At 29.6% G+C, this 27,612-nt stretch overlaps 1 protein-coding gene across 1 annotated transcript; it reads left to right on the forward strand.

Moving 5' to 3' along the window:
- Nucleotides 1–388: 388 nt before the first annotated feature.
- LOC107455617 (homeobox protein Nkx-2.2) lies at nt 389–25,748 on the forward strand. The gene is made up of 3 exons (XM_016073241.3): nt 389–1,275; nt 19,857–20,319; nt 25,202–25,748. Exons 1-3 carry the CDS (start codon nt 1,038–1,040, stop codon nt 25,596–25,598), a joined length of 1,098 nt encoding a protein of 365 aa, XP_015928727.1. The 5' UTR covers nt 389–1,037; the 3' UTR covers nt 25,599–25,748.
- Nucleotides 25,749–27,612: the final 1,864 nt, after the last annotated feature.

Genomic DNA, 27,612 nt, shown 5'->3' on the forward strand with positions numbered 1-27,612 from the left:
TACCCTGCCCTTCCTTCAATATTCCATCCCCATATCAACCTCACAACCTGTCAGTGCACCTTTCTTTCGATGCATCACTCGCCACCTCTAAAACCACCCCACAAGCCCATCAAATATACAAACAAACAAGAAAAGAAAAGGACACGGGGTGGCGCAACTGCAAAAAAGTGCAAGAAAAACGGAAAAACACGATAATAACACAATGTTAAAGAGTCGCTCCTCCCGGCAGTTTCTTTTGTGTCCTTCCAATACGAAAAATGAAAGCAGACCGCCCTCTCGCGTCGACCCCCCCTCGCGGGGGTGGTCCTAACTGCTTGTTCAAATGCTGGGATCGACTACACCCCCTATGCGCGGGAAGTTCGTCTCCGTGAGTTTGATTCCGAACTTTGACTTGCCGATTAGAAAGTGAGGCCACTTGTTCCGACTTCATCGCTGGTTGATTCTTCGTTGTTCGGATCGCAGAAAAGGGATCAGAATTTAGATTAGATCATCTAATTTATAGATTGAAATCGAAGAAATTCTGGATTTTTTTTTTTTACGTGATCGCGAGATAGATCTCACCAGCTGAAATTGTTAAATCGTGAAAAATGAAAATTTTAGAAAATAAATAATAATAAGGATAATTATGTTTTTTAAATATTTCAAATTAAGCTCGTACGAAAACATCAGAATATAGAACTGGTGGTAAAATCAATCTCAAGATCATGTTTTTAAATAAATGAAAGAGAGACGCAGTTAAATTCAAACAGAATAGGTTGATCAAGATTTGTATGCGTTTTGAAGAAAAACAAGGTCATCAACGCTCGTTATTATATATGTGTTCAACAAATTCAAACCTAACCAAGATATGCATTTGGATAACATACAGAAAGAAACATAAAGAATTATAATATAGTTGTTCATTATAATTCAATTCTACTGCCTTTATTTATGTGCAACATCAACGCCTAATTGCTTATAACAATAAAATAACTTGTTGTTAGCTGATTTCGGGGGAAAAACTTTTTGTTAAAAAAGTTTTTGTGTTAACTGGACAAATGAAGATGACGGCTACCACAAAGCCTAGTGGTTTCAGTGTCAGAGACATATTGGAACTACCTGAGGTAAAGAATGCTAATCCTAGTAGTAGTCCTAATCCTAGGACAAGTCCTGTTCCAAGAGCACTGGATTTGTCTGATGTGACGCTTCCAGCGTTGTGTTACAGCAGTTTTTGTCCTGACACTTCTTATTCACGGTGGTTGGCATCAGAAATCATTCCAGCCTATGCAGCTTTACGTAAGTGTACCTTTAAACTTTTCTCTATCGATATCTTAATTTTATTTTGTTTAATTCGCAGCAACTAACATTAATACAGTTTTAACTCTAATTATATAATTAATGCTGCTAATTTATACACAGAGGGGGAAAAAAGTATTGGCAGAATATGATAAAATTCTTGTTTCTGGTTCTATGAGAACACCAAACAGCCCAGTTATTTTTACTGAATCACTTTGATAATGACTTTGGTGAAATGAACAATAAAATATGATTTTATAATAAAAGATAAATTTAGTAATAGTAATAAAATTTTGTAATTTATCATGCTACCTTGGAGCATGGCGTAAAAACCATTTATTCGGTTAAATTTACTTTTCAGTTTTGTATTTTTTACTAAATGTGTGGTAATAAGACCTATAATTTTGAAAATCAGAAATTCTGATAAACCGATACTATATGTACGAAAAAATTACCAAATAAATAATTTTAATACTAGATATATTTTGGTTTCATTAACTTAATAATAAATAGTATGGATTCTTTTTCTTCACCCGAAATGTCATTACAGTACGGTAATTTTACCAGAATTTTTTTGTCCGTGTGACTAAACTTCATGGCTTATTCAATGGTACAATGAAATTTTAACGACAGTAAGATGTTTCGAATTCAAATTAAGGTATAGGAAAGCATTTAGAAAAAAAATTTATTTTAAACTTAAAAGATTAGAAATATCTTCAATAAATCTTTTTTTATTATTAGTTAATATTAACCTATTCTTATTAAAGAACAACAGGTTAATTTTCTAAAGCTATAATTTTAAAGGCTTGATTTTATGAGTGCACTGTAAAAGATTCCGGATCAAATTGAGGTAAAAACTACTGGCACTCCGAATTTCCAATACTTTTTAAAGTTAAATTCATTTTTCCCGGAACATGTTACGGAACGAACAAAAAATCTGATATACCGTAAATTTTACTGCAATACTTACGTAAAATCACTCGAATTAAATAAATATTACTGTATAATATAACTGTTATACATACAGTTATTATATTATACAGTAAAAATAGATTTTAGGGATGATAACTCTAAAGTGCCGGTACTTTATACCGTAATTTGATTTAGAATTTTTACTAATCAATTATTACGCATTAATGGTGCTTATGCAGACCATTTTTATTAAAACAAAATATAAAATCGTTAAATACTATCGGCAAGTGCATGAATCTTTCAAACAATGTATTAAGTTTTTATATTAATTATTTTCTTTTGCGCAGTTACTAGTAAACTTCTTCTAAATAATTTTTTTATTCCCCTTTGTTGACGTTTTTTCCATCCCTGCCTACCCCTCAATGATTCTCGTCAAAGTTTGTGCAATTTCGTCAAATTTGCACAATGTGTCTTTTACGGTATCTCTGTTGAAATATTTTCATGCCCGCTAGGGTACGGAAGGGTAAAAAATACTTACGTGATCGGGTTTTTTACATGCCCAGAGCATGTAAAAAAGGCCATGGTCTTTATCTGCAATAAGGCTTATGCTTATTGTCCACTTTACTTTTATTTACATCCAAAAGATTCACGTTCAGAACTAAAAATTTCCGGGTTAAGGCCTCTGGTCGCACACTTAATTTTTCCCGTGTAAAAGGAAANTGGCTTCTTTTTCTTTACCTGAAATGTCATTACGGTACGTTAATTTTACCAGAATTTTTTTCTCCGTGTGACTAAACTTCATGACTTATTCAATGGTACAATGAAATTTTAACGACAGTCAGATGTTTCGAATTCAAAGTAAGGTATGGGAAAGCATTTAGGAGAAAAAAAAGAATTTTTTTTAAACTTAAAAGATTGGAAATATCTTGAATAAATCTTTGTTTATTATTAGTTAATATTAACCTTTTCTTATTAATGAACAACAGGTTAATTTTTAAAAGCTATAGTTTTAAAGGCTTGATTTTATAAGTGCACTGTAAAAGATTCCAAATCAAATTAAGGTAAAAACTACTGGCACTCAGAATTTCCAATACTCTTTAAAGTTAAATCCATTTTTACCGGAACATGCTACGGTACAAAAAATCTGATATACCGTAATTTTTACTGCAATACTTACGCAAAATCACTGAATCACTCTAATTAAATAAATATTATACTGTATAATATAACTGCAGCATAATATTACACAGTAAAAATAGATTTTAGGGATTATGCATCCTAAGTGCCGTTACTTTATACCGTAATTTGATTTAGAATTTTTACTAAGTAATTATTACGCATTAATGGTGTTTATGCAGACCATTATTATTAAAACAAAGTATAAAATAGTTAAATACTATCGGCAAGTGCATGAATCTTTCAAACAATGTTAAAAGTTTTTATATTAATTATTTTCTTTTGCGCAGTTACTAGTAAACTTTTTCTTAATAATTTTTTTATTCCCCTTTGACGACGTTTTTCCCATCCCTGCCTATCCCTCAATGATTCTCGTCAAAGCTTATGCAATTTCGTCAAATTTGCACAATGCGTTTTTTTACGGTATTTCTGATAAAATATTTTCATGCCCGCTAGGGTACGGAAGGGTAAAAAATACTTACGTGATCGGGTTTTTTACATGCCCAGAGCATGTAAAAAAGGGCATGATCTTTACCTGCAATAAGGCTTATGCTTATTGTCCACTTTACTTTTATTTACATCCAAAAGATTCACGTTCAGAACTGAAAATTTCCAGGTTAAGGCCTCTGGTCGCACACTTAATTTTTCCCATGTAAAAGGAAACCGAAATCCCACTCATGGTCTTACAGCTGGTGCCGTACCTACAGAACTTAAATAATTGGGTATTAGCACATCGTTTATTAAAGATTTCACCTGTTTCAATGGTAAAAAATGGGTAGGATTAAATAAACTGCTTCAAAATTTCAATTTAGCATGAATCTTAAATAACCACGAAAATTAAAATTATGAATTCAAATTGTCAAAATAATATTTTTTAAAAAATCATCTGAAACTTAAGAAAAATTAAAAAACTTTTAAAGAACTTTTTTTTTTACTCGACATTTTTTCCTGATTCAAGCAGAAAACTAAAGCACTATTTAATTAAAACAATTTGCTGTATAAAAAATGCAAGTTTCTTATTACCTTATTTTTTAAATATTAATGCGAGAAATAAGATATATATTTAACATACATGTTTTTCAACCATGTATATTTCAGATATAAATATTAAAAAATTGTATTCACCTCCAACTTTCCAGTTATTGTAGTTTTAATACTGCGGGATACCCACCAAACCTACAGAAACAAACGGAGTATAACTCATTTAATATATCGATGCTTTTGAGGGCACATATAGTTTGTAAAGGGAAATAACATTTAACAAGAGTTATAATTATTAGTTATAAATAATTCATTAGTTATAATAATAATTCCGCTAATAAAAATAAAGATTGTGTTCCTAGATCTTTAATTTATAACAACTGATTTTTTGACTAAAAAAAAAGTCTTTTTAACTGTCACAAATCATTAATGTATGTCTTTCTTTCTAAGTTATAGTGCATCGTTTTTAATACATTTAATTTAATTTTAAGTTTAATTAAAATCAAAGAAACATAAAAAGAGTAAGCAAAAAATTTTTCGTTTCAAAAATCAAAATTATTTGTCAAATTCTTTTATAAAATACAATTCTTCCTTTAAAACTATAACTCTCCTTCTCTGATATTTAAAGAGTTGTTATTTGAAAGCAAAAATTTTTTTGAAAAATTTATAATTGAAAATTTTATATTAGTGCCAATGAGTAAAAAAGTAAGAATGAAAACTTCCCGCCCGCCGCACATAAAACTAAATAAAATTAGTTGCCGAAAGGAAAAAAATTTAAAATTTTTCTGATGTAATAGTTTTAAATGTGTTTCAAAGGGGAATATTTGTTAAAAAAAATGATATATAACTGCTCAGATTTTATTTTGTTGTAATTATTTAATTTTAGAACAATTGTATTTATTTGGCGAAAATGCATCCAAATAAACTTATTAATCAATACGAAAGTATTAGAAGTTTATTAGAATGTGATAGAAGTAACAATTGAATGCGATGGAGAAAAAAAAAATTAATAAATGCTTATTTTGATCCTGTTACTAGTTTTTTGTTCTCTATAAAATGTGCATTAACAGTACCTGCTCTATTAAATCGAATACACTTGAACTCTGTTATAATAAGAATATAGGAACCTAGTTAATTCGTTCGATAAACCAGGGTGCTCGTTTAAAACCGAATAGACTGAAATAAACTAGGGAATCCTTAAAAATGGTTCAGCTTTTATTGTTTCTTTGTTGATACTGGAAAAAGAACTCTGAGTTTAGTTTGCTGTACAATCTTGAGCCTGTCTTCGGCAATTGTTCGACATATGCTTTTATCATAATCAAACATGTGTGTTGATAAAATCAATGCAACCCTTAAAAATGGAGAGCGGATCAGACATAAAATTTCACGCAGGTACATATAAGCATACGTATGATCACCAGGAAGTAAAAACTATGTAATGGTCTGCATACAAGATTAAGAAAATTTGTAATTGCAATTACTACTAGCTTCTCATTCATTTGTTGACTAACTACATCTCCATTTCTCAATTGTTAGTGTGATTAAAGGGAAGATAGACGAAGGACCTCACTTTCTTACTCTTTATTATCTATCTAAAACAACAACACCAGCACACGACCCGGCACTTGTACAGTAAAAAGTTCGGGATCAAATTACGGAAAGAAGTACTGGTATCTTAGGCTCATCATAAGCAATATTGATTTTACCGTAAATTTAATTTTTAACGTAAAATTTTATACCGTATATTTTACGGTAATAATTAAACTGCAGTGATTCAATGATTTTACAATAAATATTACTCTAAAAATTACGGTATACCAGGGTTTTTGTTCCGTTAAATTTTACAGTAAAAATTACCGGCACTCTGGGTACTGGTATATTTAACCGTAATTTGATCCGGAAATTTTTGCAGTGAAAAATTTATCGATTTAAGATAGTCGTGGCCATAAAAAGAGACAGATCCTTGCAAAGAACCCCCAACCACGCCTCACCAATCCTCACAGCTCGCCTTAGAAAATTAGTTATCAGATGAATTTTGAAATATGAATAGTTACGCTTTTACATGGGGTTGGATAGAATATCGTTAAATTTCCCTTTTAAACTGTCCATATTTTGGGTAAATGATTGAAAAAAAATTATTGAAAGTGTGGTTTTAGAGATGATTGTAGGTAGCTATTCTAACAAAATGCGAAAATGAAATGAGATAATTTTACATATTATATTTTAGAAAATTATTCAAATTTTTGTTTTCTTTACCATAAATTGGAAACATCTTTAAACTGTTTGCCAGCATTGAGCATAGTTTACGCACAGTGTAATGTATTATTGTGGTTAGATTTTTGAAATAATCCTATCCATTCTTAAATATTCATTTTTAATAAAATTAAAAAAAATCCGTTGTAGCCAGTAAGGTGTTGTCTTACCATTCTGTCTTATATCTTCTTTTTTTTTTATTCATCTTGCATGAACTTCAACTTTAGTGGTATCGCATTAACTAACTTTCGTATTTTTTCGTATATTAATTATTATTATTATTTTAATGTGCTTTTAATAAAGGTATTCTCTTAAAAAAGGTTAAAAGCATATTACTTATTAATAGAATGATTTCCGATAAATAGAAGTAAAATTAACTTGGTCATTCAGGTCATTATAGTAGGAAGAAAAATATTTTATTCTATTTAACAGATTTCATAATTAAAACAAAAAAGATTGCGTATTACATTTATTCCTCTTGTATCAAAAGGATTTGTTATCAATTTATTACCTACAAAATAAAATTTAAAGCATGATTTATAAATTTTGGAACATATTGAGGATACTGTGCTCAAGAATTTTGTGCTCTGAACCTGTAAAACTTCTTTCACGTGATTGAAAAAAAAATCTTTTTTTCATGGATATACTTCTCAAAATGATGAAAGAAAAAAAAAGAACATCACTTGGCTAACCAAGTTACAAACATTTAAAATTTATGTACTTTTTTTATAATCGCTTAGTTCCTGCTAATTTAATTTCCAATTAGGAGTAAACAATTGAATGTAGATGTTCCATTCAATGAAAGTCTCAAAATGATTTACCTTTTTTTGGATGCATGTAGGATCCATGACTACAAAGTTCCTTGTAGTGCAATATTTCCTCTTTTTTTGTTATGGTTTGCTTTCTCTTTTTTTACTTCTTTTTTTTTTTGAGTCGGACAAAATTTCTAACACCATTTAATTGTGTTTTCTTGACGCCTACTCGCAGCTGGATCTTGTGTAATCTATGTTATTAGTGTACCATCTAATTCATAGAAGATTACATTCAATCTTCTGCATTAAAAGTTATAATTTTTCTAATTTCATTTTACATTGTTAATCGTTAAACTAGAAAATCTGTTACAAATACAAACGTTCATTCCGCGTTAACAAGGAAAAAACGTAGTAGATAGTGCTTTTTAGTGCAAACGGTATAGCTGTAGTAATATAGGCACAGTCTAGATGTACGATACTACTTCAATCCTACTACGACTACCTTTTTCAAATGTTTCCCCAATTTTGCATAGAGTTTGTGCAATTCCACAAACAAAATTGATATTTTTTAGCAAAAAATTAGATTACTTTCTTTACTATCGAATAGTAAAATAGCACTGAAAGAAAAAATAAACTACAGTGTAAAACATTCCGTATCAAATTACGGTATAACGAACCGGTATCAGTAAATTTTGCCGTAAAATAAATTTTTATCGTAAATTTTACCGAAAAAAAATATATGATATACTGAAAATTTTACAATAATATTTATTGTTAAATCACTGAATCACAGTAATTAATTAAATATTTCTGTGAAAATTACAGTATGAAATTTTAGGGTAAAAATGGATTTTGCGATAAAATGAATTTCATGGATGCTGCACCTGGGGGCCAGTATTTTTTACAGTATTATGCTGCGAATTTTTTTACAGTATATATCTAAATCTATAACTAGAATGTTATACAAGAGGACCCACAATTACAGATTATTAAGGGAAAAAAATTAATAAGAGAGATTATTAAAGAAAAAATTTTTTTGAGAAAATTAAAACATTTTCTTGGCACTCTTTTTATCTGCCTTTTTTATATTCATTAATTACCTTTTCTTATAAGAGTTCATAAATGGGTTGTTAATGTTTATTTTATTAATTTTAATTTTATTCCATGATTTAAATATTTATACCATTTTTCTGTTCCACTAGCTTAATTTATATCGTGGTTTGTCTAAAGTAATAACAAATATTCGATTGAGTTACATGCTGAAAACCTTTTATAAAAACAATTAGATAGCATTACAAAAATTTAAAAATACTTAATGTTTGAAAAGAAATATTTTATTTCTTATTATTGTTAACTTTTATAATAAAAAAGAGGGAAAAAATGGAAGTTCGAATAAAAATGAATACACAGAAAAAAAAAACTCTATTAAAATCACCGCGCTGTACGGTTAAAAAAAATCATCATTATCATTTTGGTTCATAAAACCAAAATTGAAAAATTACCAACCCATTTGGTAATTTTTCAATCGTATTGTAAAAGTTTGCCGGTAATTCTGATTTTCAAAACTTATAATTCTTAATACCACACATTTAGTAAAAAATACAAAGCTGAAATTAAATTTAATCGAATAAATGGTTTTTATGCCCTACACTAAGGTATCACAACAAAAATTACCAGATTTCTTAAATTACATCACACATTATAAAATCATATTTTATTGATTCCCGAAAAGTCTTTACCAAAGCGCTTCTGTAAAAACTACCGAGTTTCTTGGTGTTCCCATTGTGCCAGAAATACGGTAAGTTTTACCATATTATGGCAGTTCTGATTACACTTTTTTTTTTCTCAGTGTGCGTTTAATATTACTTTTCACTTCATGGGAAACAGATTTTTAAAAATAAGTCTTGATTTTATGCTTCTGTTTTATTCATTATACAAATTATCTGTATTCGCTGAAGCAAAATAATCCAAATTCCAATCTTCAACCGAATTTTTTGTTATCAACCGAAACTTCACGTCATCTTTGATAACGTCCACCATCTGTGTTGTGATGGCAGTTATCGGGTGTCAACATCCTCATGAAAACTTCACTCAATGGTTTTAAAATGTTGAGAGTGTCAAGATAAATATTCGTGTCCTCACGTTCAATATTTATTGATCAAACAAAAAATGACAAGTGTAATATTCATCATAATCACTCTCAACGATTGCTACAAACTGATAGCTGCTAACGTACGGAGTTGTTTTTATTTAAGTACGTGTACTCAACAGGTATCAGCGACACGTAAAAAAACAACTCATTTTGACATCTTGTTTATGGAATTGATTAAAAAAAACAAAAAAAGAAAACAGTAGGACAAATCGCCACTGTAATCATAGCAGCTGTATTGTGCTTAAAATATTAAAAAAAATGATCATCTTATTAACTTTTAATTTAAATATGAAATCATCATGGACTAATAATGAATCCTAATAAATTTTAATCCTTAAATATGTAAATTAATGAGAAGACGATATTTTAATTCACGTTATTAGACACAAAAACGTATTTTCTGTGAATTAACATACATTTTTTTCGATGAATTAAGTTTTTTGAACCCCCCCCCCCTCCACTCAAAAAAGAAGGCAACCTTGCTGCGTCAAACCGTTTTCTTTTTCTTTTTCATTTGGTTGAGATAGAAACATTAACTAATTGTTTATTTTTAAACTTCGTAAAAATATTCACATGCTAAGCTTGTTTCCTTAAAGATTGAATTAAAATACATGCAAAAAACTTTGCAAGAAATCTCGTTGTCTACCTTTTACTGTAAACCTTGTTTCAGCCTTTTTTTCCATTCTAGCTTTACCCAAGCTCTCAAATGCAGCATTTTGTTTGCATTAAAAACTTATCCGAGATTCATTTTGTACGATTTCATTCTTCGATCGTATTTCATTCCTATACGAGCAACATTTTGTTTATATTAAAACTTATATTAATGTTCAGGTAAACCTTCATTTTTAAAACGCTAAAGAAGGTACATAAAAGTCTGCATAAATAAACTTTGTTTCAGCGATGATCATAAAATCTAAAATAAGTCTGGAGAAGGAAAATTTATCCTCGGTTTGAAAATGCGTTCTACTCTTGATTTACGAATGATGAGTTTTCCTCGATTTCAAAAGGTTTTTCTAGCCTTGTTGTAAAGGCAGATTCAATCGTGATGTAAAAAGATTGTTTATACAAGCTTAATGCTAACCTTATAGCACGTAAACTAGCATAGTTAAATTTAACATTGTTTCAAGCTTGCATGGTTTATTTGCTAATCATTTATAAACCTTGTTGGGCTTTGTGATAAAGATTGTTTCTGACATTAAAATCAATCCTACATTGCTGCATGGGACCTTAATGTTAATTTCACTTTTTGGGTATTTCATTCTCTCAATGACGTCGTATTTTAAATTTTCATTTCTCAATAACTCATTTTTAACGATTCTCTTACGACATTGATTTTGCCATAGACATAAATAAACTAAAACTACATAAATATAATTGGCGAAAATTTTTTATACCGCACAATTCGATTTTTTTTCATCCATAAGTAAATTGAAAATAATAAATAAATATAAAAATAATAAATAAATATAAAAATAATTTCTTCATGTCTAATATAACTAACATGAAACTTATATGTTTAATATAACTATTATTATTTATACTAGTATGCATTAATAATTTGTTACATCTTTGGTTAAATAAGTTTTATAATTGTAGGGAGACTTTTTTAGTAGCTTATGGTATTAGTTCTGGAGATATAGGGTAATAAAATGCTAAAACGGAAATTAGCATTGAGAGGTTCAAACTTGCGACCTTTTATTGACCAAATTACTTAAACCATTTTTTTTCAGGTAGCTGCTGTCCCCGATATTTTGACAGACAAGTGTACAGATTTGTCGTAAAACGTATATTTATTCGGAGAAAGTACGTTTTCCTGTCTGATTTCGTAACTCAAAATATCGTGTGCACAAATATTTCGGCAATTTTGGCAAATATTAGAAAAGTAAACGGCTATTAGTAAAAGGTTTCCAAAATTCATTTTTATTGCTTAGTGCTTAATGCTACAGCATGAAAAAATAAAGACACACATAACATTTGATAGATCAGAGTTATGAAATAACAATGCATTTTTATTAAACAATATTTTATATTATTCTCCGTTCGTGTAATATTTCGTTTCGGTAGTCATACTTTCCCGCCCAAACCGTGAAATTTAACGATGCTGAACTTATTATTTGGGATTTCCCAGGATTATTGAAGCAAGTCTACGGTCTCCACGCTTTTGAAAGTTTAAATCATCATCTGTATCAAGGAAATTGGGCCAAATTCATGCAAAATAATCAAATTTCGAACAAAAGAGTACGTAATTGACAGCGAAGCCCTCAACCCTAACCCGACACCTAATCTCAAAATGTAATTTATGAATTAATTAAAAATTCTCAATTAATATCAAATTCAAAATTAAAATAAATAATCATTATTAATTAGACATCCCATAGAATTCGAAAATGCAAGGACAACACTACAATTACTTATTTGCCCATATTTAACTTCCTTTAAAAGAATAATTATTACTTTACTAATCTCTTTACGAACACTAATAAGCTATAGCATAAAAATTCAAGCATAATAACGCTACAAAAAAAAAAAACACTTTTACAAATAATGCCCTAATTAAAGTATCTCTTGACGTCTTTTTGTAACTCAATACTTGAGTATGTCATGAATAGTACCACTAAAAGTACCGAAATGCAAATGAGACAAGTAGGTAGAAAACATCTGGGAAAGGGTCAAATGAGGCAGCTTTTCAAATGGGATTAGTACCCGTCTACGATGCCTGTCCTCCCAAAATCTGAATTAAAATGTCCACTTTCGAGTGAGTCACGGTAACCAAACTCAAATACCCAGCATCAGAAAAGGGGCAAATCCAATATGTGACGACTCATCATAAAGTATGTAAATCCTCCACTGTATTCAATATGTAAGGTGGAACTACAATGGCAGATTTCATAGAAAGTTCCACTGTTGAATCTGATTTGAAATTCTTTATTTAGCTTTTGCAGGAAAATTACTGACAGTGTCAGAAACTCAAGCGATTTTGATAATATTTTTAAATAATGATAAATGCACATTTCGTTAGTTTTAACGCTTATAAAATTTCGGTTAGCTTATATCGGTTTAAACTACTCTATTAGAATTCTTATTCTAAAATTATGCTAAAATAGCCGTCAGTACTCTGCTCATCCAATTAATAATAAAGTTTAAGGTAAGGAACATTTCTTACCTTTACGGTTTTGAAACCGTTCACAACTAGTATAGTTAAAAAACCATGAATGCAAATCTATGCGGTTTTTTAACCATTTGCAAGTAGCATGGTTTCAAAACCATAAGCAGTTAAACGGACTGGACATTGGAGATAGTTTAGCATCGTTATGATGTTGCCATCTTCGCGTGAATGAAAAGATCGTATTCTAATTCGTCCAGGGTCAGGAATTGGGCAGTGCAAGACACTGGAAACTTTATGTGTTTAAGAGAATGGAGGAAATATATTGATGCCAACGTTGGAACTCGAACCCTCTTTCTGTTGGTCACGAGACTGACAGATTAGCCCTCTCGGCTATAATATGTATGCAGCTGCAAAGAGCTAAGTGGTTTCATCAGGTGGGTCTAGTTAGTGCGATAAAATTCTGGTTGTTTAACCATATTCGGTTTTTCTCACAGTTAGCAGTTTGAATACCATATTATTTATGATTATTTTATGGTTTCGCATGAATATGGCAAAATAACAAGCCAATAAATTGTTATTTATTACATTTGTCCGAGGAATGACAAACGTTAAAGCACAAGCAAAAAAAAATTTGATTTTAAAGACAACGACAAAACAAGTAATGGTAACAAAATGGTAAATGGTATCGTAATGGTAACAAAAGACATTTTCCTGTGATGTTATTAAAAACAGGAAAAGAATAATTTGCTGAAAAATATTTATTTTATAATGAATTTGATAATAAAAATAAAACAATAAATAATAGATTATGTCAAAAGTTTAAGCACAAGAGCTAAGGTGATACTATTTAGCAGTTTAAAAAAACTCTTGCTTGGGCAATGATCCCTAATATTCTTAATAATATCGAATATTCATTTCCCCGAATTCATTCGCTTATGATGTTGTTTCCGAGGGGAAAGAATGCCATGCCTTCTCAATAAATTGAATACTTGGCAGGTTAAATTGCCCCAAACGTTCTCAATTGGATTTAGGTCTGGACTAAGGACAGGCCAATCTAGTACCTGAACACTTTGGCGAGAAAGCCAATTTTTCGTCAAACATGAAGTATGTATCGAGGCATTGTCTTGTTATATACAATCAGTTACTCCCAAAAGGTCTTGAAAAAGGAGCATATGTTGTCCCAGAGTTTCTTGATAAGATTAAGATGTTTGATGTCCCTTGACGAATTACATGCATTTTTTGCTACAAATTTAACAGATATTCTTGAACTAAATACTGAATGTTAATTTTTTTATTTTATCATATTTCTTGTACATTTTTCTTCGGAAGTTCAAAAATTCAGATTCTTTAGTTCTCTCGTTTTTGTGTCGCAAAACGAAATATAAACTAACGTTGAACACTTAAAACAGCTGCCTCAGCGCGTCGCTTACGATTTTTTTAATATAGAGGAGAAAATGCGGTTTCTTATAAGTTAAGAAATAATCCAGTTGTACCATAATACTATTCAAATTTGCTGTAATCTTACATGGTGGTAATTAGAACCATATTTCTTTAACTCCATAACATGATACTACGGTTTAATTTGAACAGAAACATGGTTCAACTTGACTCTTTAAGGTACAACGAATTCGTACTGCAACATAATTCAGTGTTGAAACAATTTTTTTGAGGGTGAGTATAATTAGTAACCTTTATATGAGGCTATGTTGAACCATATTATCCCATTTCTAAATTTTAATAACACGTTACTGTAGCTCAACTTAAATGGAAACACCTTATTAAGATTGAGAAAAATTTGCCCTGTATTATAATTGAAAAATGAAGTTATAATTTTTTTAAAAGTGGGCAATATTAGTAGCCTTAATATGATGCTAAGTTGAACAATATTATTCAGTTTCCTAAATTAAATAACAAGATACTATGGCTAAACTTAAATTGGGACAAATTTGCCCTGTATCATAGTTCAACTTTGAAGCAATTTTTTGGAAAGTTTGTGGAATCGGTAACTTTAATACGGTGTTTAGTGATAATATTCTGTTTCGGAAACTTAATAACACGATCCTATGGTTCAATTTGAAAAGAAATATCACTTCGAGGTTGCGAAAAATTCAACTTCAAATGATTTAACTTAAACGGAAGAATCTTATCGTGTTTGCAACAAACTAGTCCTGTATTTTTGTTCTACGCTTAACTAATTTTACTGAAAATATGCCGTAAACATCTATCAATAATCTTAATATGGCAAGAAGTTGAGCTATTTCATATTTCTTACACTTATCTACACGATATTATGGTTCAAGATGCTTCAATTTAACACTTTATTAAAATTACTGCATATTTTCACTGTTTTATTGTTCATGGTACCTATATTATGATTCAAAGATGAAAAAGTTTTCTGAGAATGTATATAATATACAATTATTAATTTTCTTTGTGTGAGTCTACGCTAAACTATATTATAATTTTTCTTATACCTGTTTACACGATACTACTATTAGCTTAAGCCTAAACCTATTTTAATGTAACACTTTATTGACATTATCGAAAATTGTACCGTCTTAGTGATGTAACAAAATCATGTTTCAAATTGGAACGAATATTTCGGAACGAGTGAGATTATGAAAGTAGTAAAGCACAGGTTGAAGTTAAAACATATTATGGAGTTTCTTAAACTTGATTACACAATATTGTTAACTTTTTTTGAAAATAAACATATTTTAAATTTAACAGTTTATTAAAGTTACGGCAAATTGTAAGGCATTATATTTCAAAGTACCAATATTATAGCTAAAAGTTAAATCAATTTTTCTGACAGTTAAGCAGTTATTATTCGCAATGCGATATTTTTGAAATATTTTCAGATAAGTCTAAACATTTCAAAAATTATGGTGGACTAAATTTAAAAAAATTTTACTTAAAAAGTATCGTATTCCAAACTGATATGATTATGCAAGAAAAAAATTAAACCTATTTTCAGAAATCCTCTAACATAAAATTGGTTGACGTAAAATCAATCTTTTATCAATCAAATATTCATTAAAATTTAACGAGGAACAATTTAATGGTCTCTTATTGTTATATTGTAGTCACCTTTTTTCGAACTAGCAATTAGACCTGAAATAAACAAAAGATCAACACTGCACTTAAATCACATTCCAGTCAATACCACTTATCTCCATATAGGCAATGAGTAATCAGCACTAAGAAACTATTAAACACTTTTTCTTACTATTCGAAATGCAATGCTTTTGAAAGATTTTCAGACAACGTTAGAATGTCCTAAACATTATAAAAATTAATTATGATAGGCTCAATTTAAAAATATAACACTTCAAAAATATCGCTCTTCAAACTAGCATGATTTTGACCGATAAGAAATTAAAGTGGTTTTCCGAACCCCTCTAACGTAAAATTGACGGATGTAAAAGCAATCTTTAATCAATCAAATATTCATTTCAAAATTTAAGGAAAGAAGACAATTTAATGGCCTCTTAATGTTATTTTGTAATCACCTTTTTTCGAACTAACAATTAGACCTGAAACAAACAAAAGATCAACATTGCATTTAAATCACATTCCAGTCAATACCACTTATCTCCATATAGGCCAATGAGTAATCGGCACTTAGAAACTATTAAACACTTTTTGTTTCTCTCCGAATTATGGATTTTCCATTCGAAACAAAGTGCTCAACTGAAGTGGTCCACAGTAGTTAATCGATCCTGGTTCATTGAGCACCCCCCTTTCCTTTAACATATCTAAACAGTATTAGTAATTTGAGGGGATGACCTTTGGATAGATGTGCATATGAACACGGGAGACTTTTTGTATATCGCATTTCACGCGATGAAAAATTGTACAAGTAAATAGAAAATAAACACGCGAAACTCGAATTAATGTGCTTCGTGTTTTGCCTATAAGCACTCGTGAGGCAAGTGAAAGCATTCAGATTCCATGTTTGGGAAGACTTCTGGATAAGTAATTTTACCCCCACCTCTTAAATAGTTCTCTGGTTTGAATGTTAAAGGGTATGTCGTTAAGATTGCCCTATAAATGTCAAAACGGCAATGTTATGCAATATTTCTTAAAAAATATATAAATATATTTTAATTAAAAACAAGCAAATTAACTATTTTATTATTGAAATATTTTTATTGGACTGCTGTAGTGGCTTTTACTTATCGGGGAAGGGACAATAATATGAGATACTTAATGATGCTTATTATTATCATATCTATTATAATAATGGATAATTTAAAATATAATAAGAATATTATATAAATTCTAATAATATAATGAAATTTGTATAATAATAACAGCAGAAATATGCGCTGCAAATGGAAAAAACATGCAAGCATTGATTAAAAGGGAAATCTGCAATACATATCCTGTATTGTTCGTTACAAACCAGACCAACACTGCCAGAGAATGTAATTCACATTACATAAATTGTAATTTGATAGTTGTTTTAGCGACGAGAAAAGATAATTGTTCTTTTTTTAATGTCTTTTCAAGTTTTATAAGATTTTATTTTACTTTTTAAATTCATAATGATAGTATGCTAATCTTTATATTTTATAAAAATTTGCATTTTCATAAGACAGAAAACTGACGGAATTTTTAATTCGGCTCTGATCAATTCCGTCTGAGAGAGTCCCACTATTCTTTCAAAAACCTTTCCATCTTGGAAATATTTAGCTCTTAACAACTTGATGAAATAGTTAGCTACTTTGTCCGTTGTTTTCAGCTCAATCCGTGTTTAGAGAAATATATTTTTGACGTATTTGCACCTAAAGATTTTATTGAGGTTTTCAAGGCTATTCAGCTAGAAATTTTGATGATGATCATATTACTTGGACACATTATGCCCAAATTGTGATGTTTGCATTGTTTTTAATGGAGAACATTTCAGTAGTTTGAATTGTATGTAACTTGGTCGAGTGGAAATATATGCGCCATCTAGTTAAGAAATTTAGCATGTAATACATGTGGCTAAAGATAAAAATAAAAAAAGCAAAATAAAAAAAAATATAAATAATAATATAATAATGATCTTTCATACTATTTTTTCAAGTATGCCAAAAACAAAATATGTACAATGCGCAAAAAATGGACCACCCTGAAAATAATTAATAATCTAATGATCGGATCTTCAAACTTTGAACCGCTCTCCTGACAAAACTATTGTGACTATGTCTCCCAGATTGCTATATTATATTTTGGGGGTCAGAAATTCGAATCGTTCAAAATAAGGTATGTTTATTCAGAGGAAGTATGTTTGTGCGTCTGATTCCGTAACTTAAATTATCATCTGCACCAACTTATTAGTATATTTGAGATCCCCCTCTTGAACCATTAAGATTGAGTCCCAGAACGTTAAGATCTGATCATTAGATCAAAAGTTATTCAGAGTGGTTCGCTTTTTCTTTTGGGCACTGTGCATTCTTGGTAGTTTTGAAACTTTAAATGCACACGGATGGTTATTGCAAACTGTTTTTCTTTATGTGACTCGAGTTTTACATTGTTCAAAACATAATCAATAGAGGTAAAGTGCTTATCATATGATAGTTTTCTTATATGCGCCACCCCTATTGTAGCCGAAGGAAATGGTGGATAATTCTTTATCGTCTGGTGTTGTGAATTTAGATGATGTTTGAAAAAAATTTATCTTTGTTGAGTTCTTAAATTTGTTACTAAAGTGAATCATCAAGTCATCAATTTCATCATATATTCGAACCAAATTCGAGTGAATGTTTTAAATTTTCTTCTTTTTTCTCTTTCTCTTTTTTTTTTTTTTTTTTTTTTTTTTNTTTTTTTTTTTTTTTTTTTTTTTTTTTTTTTTTTTTTTTTTTTTTTTTTTTTTTTTTTGCTTCATATAAATTGCCTATAAATACGTATGATCTCCAACATTATAACATTTAGAATTTACGTGATTAATATTTTTTGGTACTATCCAATATTAGGATTTTTTTCTAGATTTTATAGATTTGCTAATATATAATATATTTATTTTTTGAGATAACTCAGCGGTGGGTTTCAGTTTCATAAATTTTGCCGATCTCCAATGATTTACTTCTTCTGTTGGTTGTAAGTCATTAAGTTCATCATATTTTTCAATCAAATGTGAGGGCATGAGTGCTGTGTTTTATATATTCTTTTTTCCGAGAATTATCTGTAAATAACTATGATCCAAGATTATAACATTTAGAGTTTATATAATTAATAGATTTTGTTACTAAATTGCCGCTAAGACATATTAGAACTCCTTTTCTTGATTTGACAGATAGAACTACGAAAATTTTATGTTTTGCAAATGTGGCCGATCCCTAAGTATTTATACCTTCTATATATTCATATAATATATTTTATAATAACAATTAGCATCAAAATTACTGTCATGTTCTAATCTTCATTTTAAAAAAAGTGTCTTATATTATAAATCCTACCCTTTCAAACTAATTAATATATTATTCTATAATCATTGTTGAACAGCAGACCCAATTTTGGGCTTACGACTACTTGTGTTTTTAACGCCTAAGTCTTGTAATTTTGAACCAAATCCAGAAGACAAGGGAACTCTTGGATCAAGTATTGGGAGAAACATGCTTTTCTGTTGGACCTTTTGATGGAACTAACCCGCATTTAGAGGAAACCACATGGAGAGGAAAACCGCGAAAACCTCAAAAGGTTTGTCTGACGACAAGAGGACTCTAACACATAATTCGTCTACCACTGAGGATATTTTACGTAAGCACCGTGGTCGGTGCAATCCCGGTGCGGAATTCGTATCGACCAGCCATCGCTGGGATTTGAACCCGATTCACCTCAATGAAAGGCTGACGCTCTATCCCCTGAGTCACTACAGCTCTAATCAATTAATATTTTATGAGAATTACTTATGAAAAAACTTCATTGGCTTAAATATGCAGATGGAAATAAATGCCGACAAGTTTCGAGCGATTAAAAATGAGCGCCCATTCTCACGACTAGCCAGACGTGAATGAGAAGAAAGGAAAAATATTTCGTTTCTTCTTATTGGCGTCAAGAAAGTCTTGAGAATGGGTGCCCATTTTTTAGAACTTGAATCATGATGACTTTTATTTACATCTGCATATTTCTGAAGCCAAAGAATGTTTTTAATCTGTGATATATTTTACAGCTTTCGTTTCTTGGTATTATTTATTAATATATATATGACCAAATTTTTTTCTTCTCTGGACTTGCGTCTCATTTTAAAAATCTTTTACAGCTTTTGCACACATGGGTCTTGATCCTTGCCTAACAGGAGCCGAACCTGGATTCCTCGCAAGCCATGAACTCACTCGTAGCACTGATGAGAGGGACGAAATGGACGAAGAGGATGATCTTGAAGATGAAGAAGATGAAATAGTTGATGACGATAGTGCTCTCGAGGACCTTCCGGTTGTGTCAAGCCCTGGTGCGGGGATGCCTACGGGTGCCACCGGTGGGGTTTCCGTCATCACTCGGCACCGAAGAGGGGATGATTCCGATTCAGATGAAGTCACTTCATCGCAACAGCCATCAACAAGTATTTTGAACTGCAGTACTAATAATAACAATAACACTAGTGGGTGTAATAACAATAATACACCAACGAGTTCCACGTCTGGAGACGCTGGAAATCCTCCTTTGAAAAAAAGAAAAAGAAGAGTTTTATTTTCAAAAGCCCAAACATATGAACTAGAAAGAAGGTGAGAATAAAGTTAGATTTAAATCATGTTTAAAGTTCTTGAAATCTTTCCTTATGTTACTTGAGTGTGAAATTAAAATCATTAATAAGTGATTAATCGTTGTTTTATCTTTTAATTATCATTTGTCTCGTTTTTATGCTGAAAGTGAAAATAACAGTTTTAAAAGTCTTTAAACATTTTAATCTCGTTTCTCATTACTAGATTAATAAAATAAATCTGGTAATCAAAAGAAGTTGTAAAATTACCAATTAATTTATGATTTATTATGTCTAGCTGACCATTTTTTTTAAGTATTAAAAACAGAAACTAAGACTATTTGGTACAAAAGGAAAATAGTTATTTTGAAATATTTGTAAAAATGGACAAATTAATTTAATGGACAAAAATGATCTTTCAAGGGATTTTTTCCTCCAAGGAAAAATCTACAAAAAATCTATTCAAACTGACTGATAGTACTAATGTTTACCATTATTATTATTGTAAATAAAAAATAGGCACATAATCAGCAAACATAAAAACAATTAAAATTTTATATTCGTAGCCACATTTAAATAATCACGAAAATAAGTTTCGAGTTCCCATACATTACTGCTCATTAATTTCCATACATCTTCATATTTTTATTTTTTTGAATCAACTCGGATTTTTTTCTGCATCAAATATAATTAGATAACTAAAAAATATTCTAACCTCGTCTGAAGAATCTGCCAATTTTTTTTGTTGTTTCAAGCAACGAGTCATTTATAGATTTTTTCTTTTTTTTTTTTCTTCTTTTTTTTGCTCTTTAAAAAACGTTGTAATTTTTGAAAATATAATTTAATAACGATTCACTAGCAATTATATTATAGTTTATTTGCATTTAGTCATGCTAATCAATGTAAAGTCAGTTTTAGGTAAATGATGCATCATTATTTATTACATAATGCTTCAGAACTCTTTCAATTGAAAAATTATTTTTTTTTAAAAATGTAGAAAATATTAAATTTTTTATTTGTCTTATAAATAATCTTAGTCTTAAAAATATGAGATAAAATTTGGTAAAACTTGATAATTTTATCATGATACCTTAATGCTGGGCAAAAAAGCATTTATTCGATTAAATCTACTTCTTAGTTTTGTATTTTTTTACTAAGCGTTTTGTAAAAAGAACTAAAGTGTTGTAAACCAGAATTTCCGTTAAACGGTAAACATAAGAATGGAAAAATTTACCAAATGAATAGCTCAAAAACCGTGTATTTTGGTTTTATTAAACAAAATTGCGTTTTTTTTCTTTTTCCTTTTTTTTTCTTGTTGCCAGAAATGTAATTACTACATATTACTGTAATTTTTTGAAGAATTTTGTCTCCGTGTGCAATAAAACCAGCGTAAGTTTAAAACTTGCTTTAGAACTAAAGATCAACAGTTAGAGAGACACGAGTTACTTCTTATAATATGGAATTTTTCTATATTTTCTATATAATACCAAGCAAACTATTTATAAATGTGGTTCAATTCTTCTAGCATGAATTTTAATTTTTACTTAGCAAATATCATATGGTTCTTCAAAACTGACATAATATGAATTTCAATCAATTTCAATTTTCTATATAAACTTAATATTAAAATTAGCAATTAAAAAAAACAAATATTAGGCACATTTTGTTAATAAATAATGTCTTAATATATAATTGCTGATGAACGTATGTAACCAGAAACATGACTTTAACATCTAACAATTTTAAGTTCATTTAGTTGTATTTTTTTGAACCATTTTAAGTAAATTTTTATAAGAAATAGTTTCTCCGTATGGTCAAACTCACGAGGAGTTTAATTTAAATTTTTATACTATTTTATCAATTTAGTTAAATTCTTATTCAAACAATAGCGTTAATGATAAACATGGAGAAATAACATGGAGGCAAAACTAAAGTAAAATAATTAAAATTAAGTGGAAGTAGCAGTTATAGTCACATGATGATAACTATAATAGCATATTACAATCTCTAACAGTAATCGCATTTATTGTTTAAAAAAATTCATTATAAAAATTAAAAAGAAACCTTAATAAAACAAAAATATACGGTATTTAAACCATTCATTTGGTAATTTATCAGTTCATGTGATAACAGCTGACTGGTTTTCAAAATTTTACTTCTTATTACCACACATTTAGTAAAAAAATATCATGCAAAACTACAAAGTAAACTTAAACGAATAAATGATTTTCAAGTCCAGCTCTAAGGTATCATGATAAGATTAACAAATTTTCCCCTCATTTACCAAATTTGATCACCCATTATAAAACCATATTTAATTTTTAAATTTACGATATCACATAGGTAATACTCATCGAGCTTTTTGGTTTTCCCATAGAGCCAGAAACACTATAAATTTTACCATATTCCGGTAGTTTTGACCATACTTTTTTTTCAATTAATCCTCATCGATTGTCCAAAAGAACAACATTAGCGGAAATCAATATTTTTAAAAAAAGGATGACTTTAAATTTATTTACTTTTAATTAACTATATTTCCAAAAAAAAATCTTATAAAGTTTATGACGAGGATAATAATTTTCACGGCATCATATTAATTGTTTTGATTATGCTATCTGAATTCAATTTCTATAATATAAGTAGGGTTGTCTTCCATTATTCAATTACTGAAAAATAAAATCGTATGGAATCTGCACTGCATTGTATCTATTATTAAATGTAGTATTTTATTAAATATAGTACTTTATGAAATATAGCATTTAGTAAACATAGTATTTTATTAAATTTCTTACTTTAATAATAAAACAAATACTAAAAAAAATTGTCAATTAACGAACAGTTTTAGTCTGAATTATTGTTTTCTCAATTTATTTTTTTAAGAACTGCAGTTTAGAAAATTGCTTTTATTCTGTAAGAAAATTGATTCATGAAAAAAATTTTCTAATTGCAATAATTTATTACTTACAAGTTCTATTAAAAATTAAAAGATTAAAATTTAATTTTTGGAATGAAAGATGTTGTAAATGGGTTGAAAATAAAATGGATGTTGTAAATGACGGTTGTGCTTGATTCCTCCCACTAGAGAAGGCGTATGACATATGATAAACCGTGATATACAAACAGTTATTGAAAAACAATTTGATTATAAAAGTACTGATTTGCTTAAAAGTACTGATTGAATCTTTTAATAAATAAGAATTACCAGAAAGGAAATAAATAATGAGAAAATGTGAACTGAAAATGCAAATATTTGGCAGAAAGTATGTACTGTCTTAGCTGAATAACTGCTCTTCATACTTGGCGAAAAAAATATATAAGAAATGAATATATCAGCACTGAACAGCTCTATGAGATCATGAACAATATTTAGTTTTTATTAGCCCCTTAGCGATCGGTTAATTTTCAAGAAAACGGTCATAAGAGTGTCTATTTCGCCAATTATACATATTTGATTAGTGCTGAAATCTAGTTTAAAGTAAGCTAACTATCAACAATTACCTTAAAAATATCCTGGTACTCCCATCTGATGTGTAAAATAAAAAATAAAATGTTTTCCGGGCGAAAAAAATAAATAATTAGTTTTATTCTTATTGGCGCGTTACTACTGAACTCTTCATCTCGAAAATTTCACGGGAGCGAGAAATAGAGGGCTAAACCTCACCCCGTTATTTTTACGGGAGAGAGAAGGAAGGGATTGATGGCTAGTTAGAAGCCAAGGAAATCTCCTGAATGATTCAGTTGAAAGTTTTGAACAATATTTAAGGATCTGGTGAAGAAATTGCTTCGTTTACCCACTGTACAATTTAAGGACACTAGCTTAAACGGTTTTGGAATGGGATACCTGCAGTGGCGTAGTATGGTTATCTCGATCCTGATAGGTTGTTGAAACGTGGCATTTGTTTACGTTTACAACTGTTCTTTCCATTTTATTTCGTGTAAACCAAGCCCGTCAAGCATCAATTCTCTTAAATGATACATTCTTACACAAAGATTCCTTCACAAAGATATCAATTATTTTACTACATATTATTTAATTATAAGACCGGTGACTGAAGACCGGTGGCTATCAAGTTTTACTCCCGGTGGCTGAGTGGTAGCGCTTCGCGCTCCCGTGCAACAGGTCCTGGATTCGATCCTCGGGCCAGGCGAGGTTGACTCAGCCTTTCATCCCTTCAGTGGGTCGACAAATGAGTACCAAGCATGCTTAGGAACTAAACACTGGGAGATTTGCGTTCGACTGACCACCTAACCGGAACATCTGCTTCTGCACCCCAGAGCCCAAGGTCAAGAAAACTGAGATGGGTACAGTAGGCTGTGGCCCTCTATGGGCAGTCACGCCACTGAGTTTAGTTTTAATACTAAGACAAACATGAAGCTATGTAAAACTAAAGCAAATTAATTATGCATCGAAATTGCCAGGCACACAAAACAAAAATACATCGTGGTTGCAATAAACAAATAATAAATCCAAGTTAAGTTAAAGACGTGGAAGAAAAAGAATGATATTTGTGATACGGCTCTGTATGTAATCAATTTCACATTAATTTGCATTTTAACTTATGAGGAGAAACTCTACACGCTATTTTGCTTTTAAGCGATTAACCGGGACTGACGTCATAGTTAACATGCGTGGGTATATATGGTCTTCTTCTTCTTCTTGAAGTGCAAGTACCCAATTATAACAAAGATACGCAAATGCTTTATTTTATTATTATAAATAGTTTGTTTTATTATACATAATTTGCTTTATTATACATAATTTGTTTTATTATACATAATTTGTTTTATTATACATAATTTGTTTTATTATACATAATTCATTTTATTATACATAATTTGCTTTATTATACATAATTTGTTTTATTATACATTTTATTTTTATGCATGATTGTTTATGTACTTTTCAGGTTTCGACAACAGAGGTACCTGTCAGCCCCAGAAAGAGAGCACTTGGCAAGTATAATCCGGTTAACGCCTACGCAAGTAAAAATCTGGTTTCAGAACCACAGATACAAAACTAAGCGAGCCAGACAGGAAAAAGGTCTGGATGTGAACCCGTTACCTTCACCGCGGAGAGTAGCTGTTCCCGTTTTAGTTCGCGATGGCAAACCATGCCAACCAGCAAGTTCTGCTCTGAACAAGCAACAAGCTGAGGGTGGACAACGCAACTCAAATCTGCCGTCAGATTTGTCTTCGATTACTTCAATGACAAACATGGCGGCCATCACCAATTCCTGCATTGGCACTTTTAGTATGTTACCTACTTATTCACATCCTTTAATACATCAGCACCGATGGTGGTGATGCTTAGAGAAAACAAAAAGACTATTTAAATCTATTTATCTATTAGACTCAGATCTAATGTAACAGAGACAATTTGCATTGAACTATTCAGACGTTTTGTTATGTGATCCCATGACAATTCATTTAAGTGAACTGTTTTCTTTAGGGAAGCGAAATTTATTTATTGATACCGTTTTATTTTCCCTAAATTAAATTGGCAAGTAAATTGCCTTGATCAAGGAAAAAAGTTTTTGGGTCAAATGCAAAAGTTCTTAATGTCTTTAAAATGTTGAATTATGTTATCTAGATATTTTATACCAAGTGTTAATTTAAACTTAATTTGGAGTTCCTGTATCTAATGTAGTTAGAGAGTAACAACAAGGAATATTAAAACTGTCCAGATAAAGGTTATCTGGATTTGGTTACCACACTTGACGGAGTTTCTTGTTAATTTCTCTTTTTATTTCGCATCAGAATTACGTTAACTGTATTGAGCTATGTTTTTTTTAATAAGATTTTTTAAGTAGTCTAAGACAAAGTTGAGTAAATAATTGATGAACTGATAAATTATTTAATTATATAAACAAAACTTTATGTTTAGCTCGTTTACAAGATTTTTTTATTGGAAATAACCTGACAAGAAAAGTAATTTTTAATCAGAAAATTAACAGTTTACTTGGCATATAGCAGTATTAATAACTAGATAGATGTGCCAAGTGCTAATATCAAAGATTTTAAAGCTAACCATTTCCAAAAATATGAATTTATTTATTTCACTTATTTTTTTTATTTTGCGTATAATAGGTGCTATAATTTTGAGATGACTCCTTATTAATGACTCCCTTATTAAATTTACAAGGTTTTGCTTCTTTTCTTTTCAGAAAATTTTGGCTCTCAGCCAATCACGGAGAGTTACTCGTGTGTCGTAAGACTTTAACTGCATTAAATATAAGGGCTCTAGTTTGATTGGTTCCAGTTCTAAAACTATCTGTTATAGAACAATTAGTTAACAATTGGCCTTAAACTGAACTTATAAAAAATTATTTTAAGTTACATTCAATGAACATTTATTATGGCTAAATACATCTCTCTAATGCACAATGATCAAAAATAAATAATTTTTGTCTTTAATAAGGTCTTAAGAGATTACTGATATTAAATTTATTTCAGTCAACTTTTTGAGCTGTTGTATCTGAAGCATTCATGTTTTAAATATTTTATTTCTTAATCCGGTTCGTTTATTAAATTTTAAGCAGAATATCAAGAATGAACTCATATTAAATGTTTGATCAAATAGGGTAAAAATAAATATAACTATTAATACGCGATCATTTACAAAATAATTTTAAAATATCAATTAATTTGAAAAGGCTAACATGATTGATACGACATACATCCGAACGCTCAAAAATAGTGTTTTGCAGCCATGTGTTACAGTTTTATAAAAATTTCAAAAATGTGAAATTTTGATAGCTGAACTAAAATATTGAGTGCTTTTTTAATAACTTAACCAATTAGTACTAAAACATGGTCACAAAGTGTTCTAATATTAAACTGTCAAACTCAGTTTTATTCTTAGCTAAAAGAAGAGTAAAAAAGTGAGAAAATATTGCTTTATCATGGGTTTTTTAAAGTGTTAAAAATAATTAATAAAAATCTCAGTAAATTAAACACCACGTTGATGACATTAATTTTCTCCGAAATGTTCCCTGGATATAACTCCTCGCCTTCTTTTAAATTTGATTTTTAAATCTAAATAAAATCAAAACCTTACGACGATATTTTAAAGTTAATGGTATGCAGTACATATAAAAGAATTGAATTTCAATTTTTTAGAGTAATATCATTTAAAATATAAAAATTAATATAATTTAAAATATAAAAATTACTTAAACTAAATTCAGGTATCAGGACAGACAATTTTGCAAAAAAAATTCAATAATTAATTCTTTTATAGAAAATAATAAATACAGTAAATACGAGTGAGCAAATTTCATTACATTTCAGATGCTAATAAAAATAATTTGTTGTATGT

This window comes from Parasteatoda tepidariorum, chromosome 7 (assembly GCF_043381705.1).
Source record: "Parasteatoda tepidariorum isolate YZ-2023 chromosome 7, CAS_Ptep_4.0, whole genome shotgun sequence".
NCBI lineage: Eukaryota > Metazoa > Arthropoda > Arachnida > Araneae > Theridiidae > Parasteatoda > Parasteatoda tepidariorum.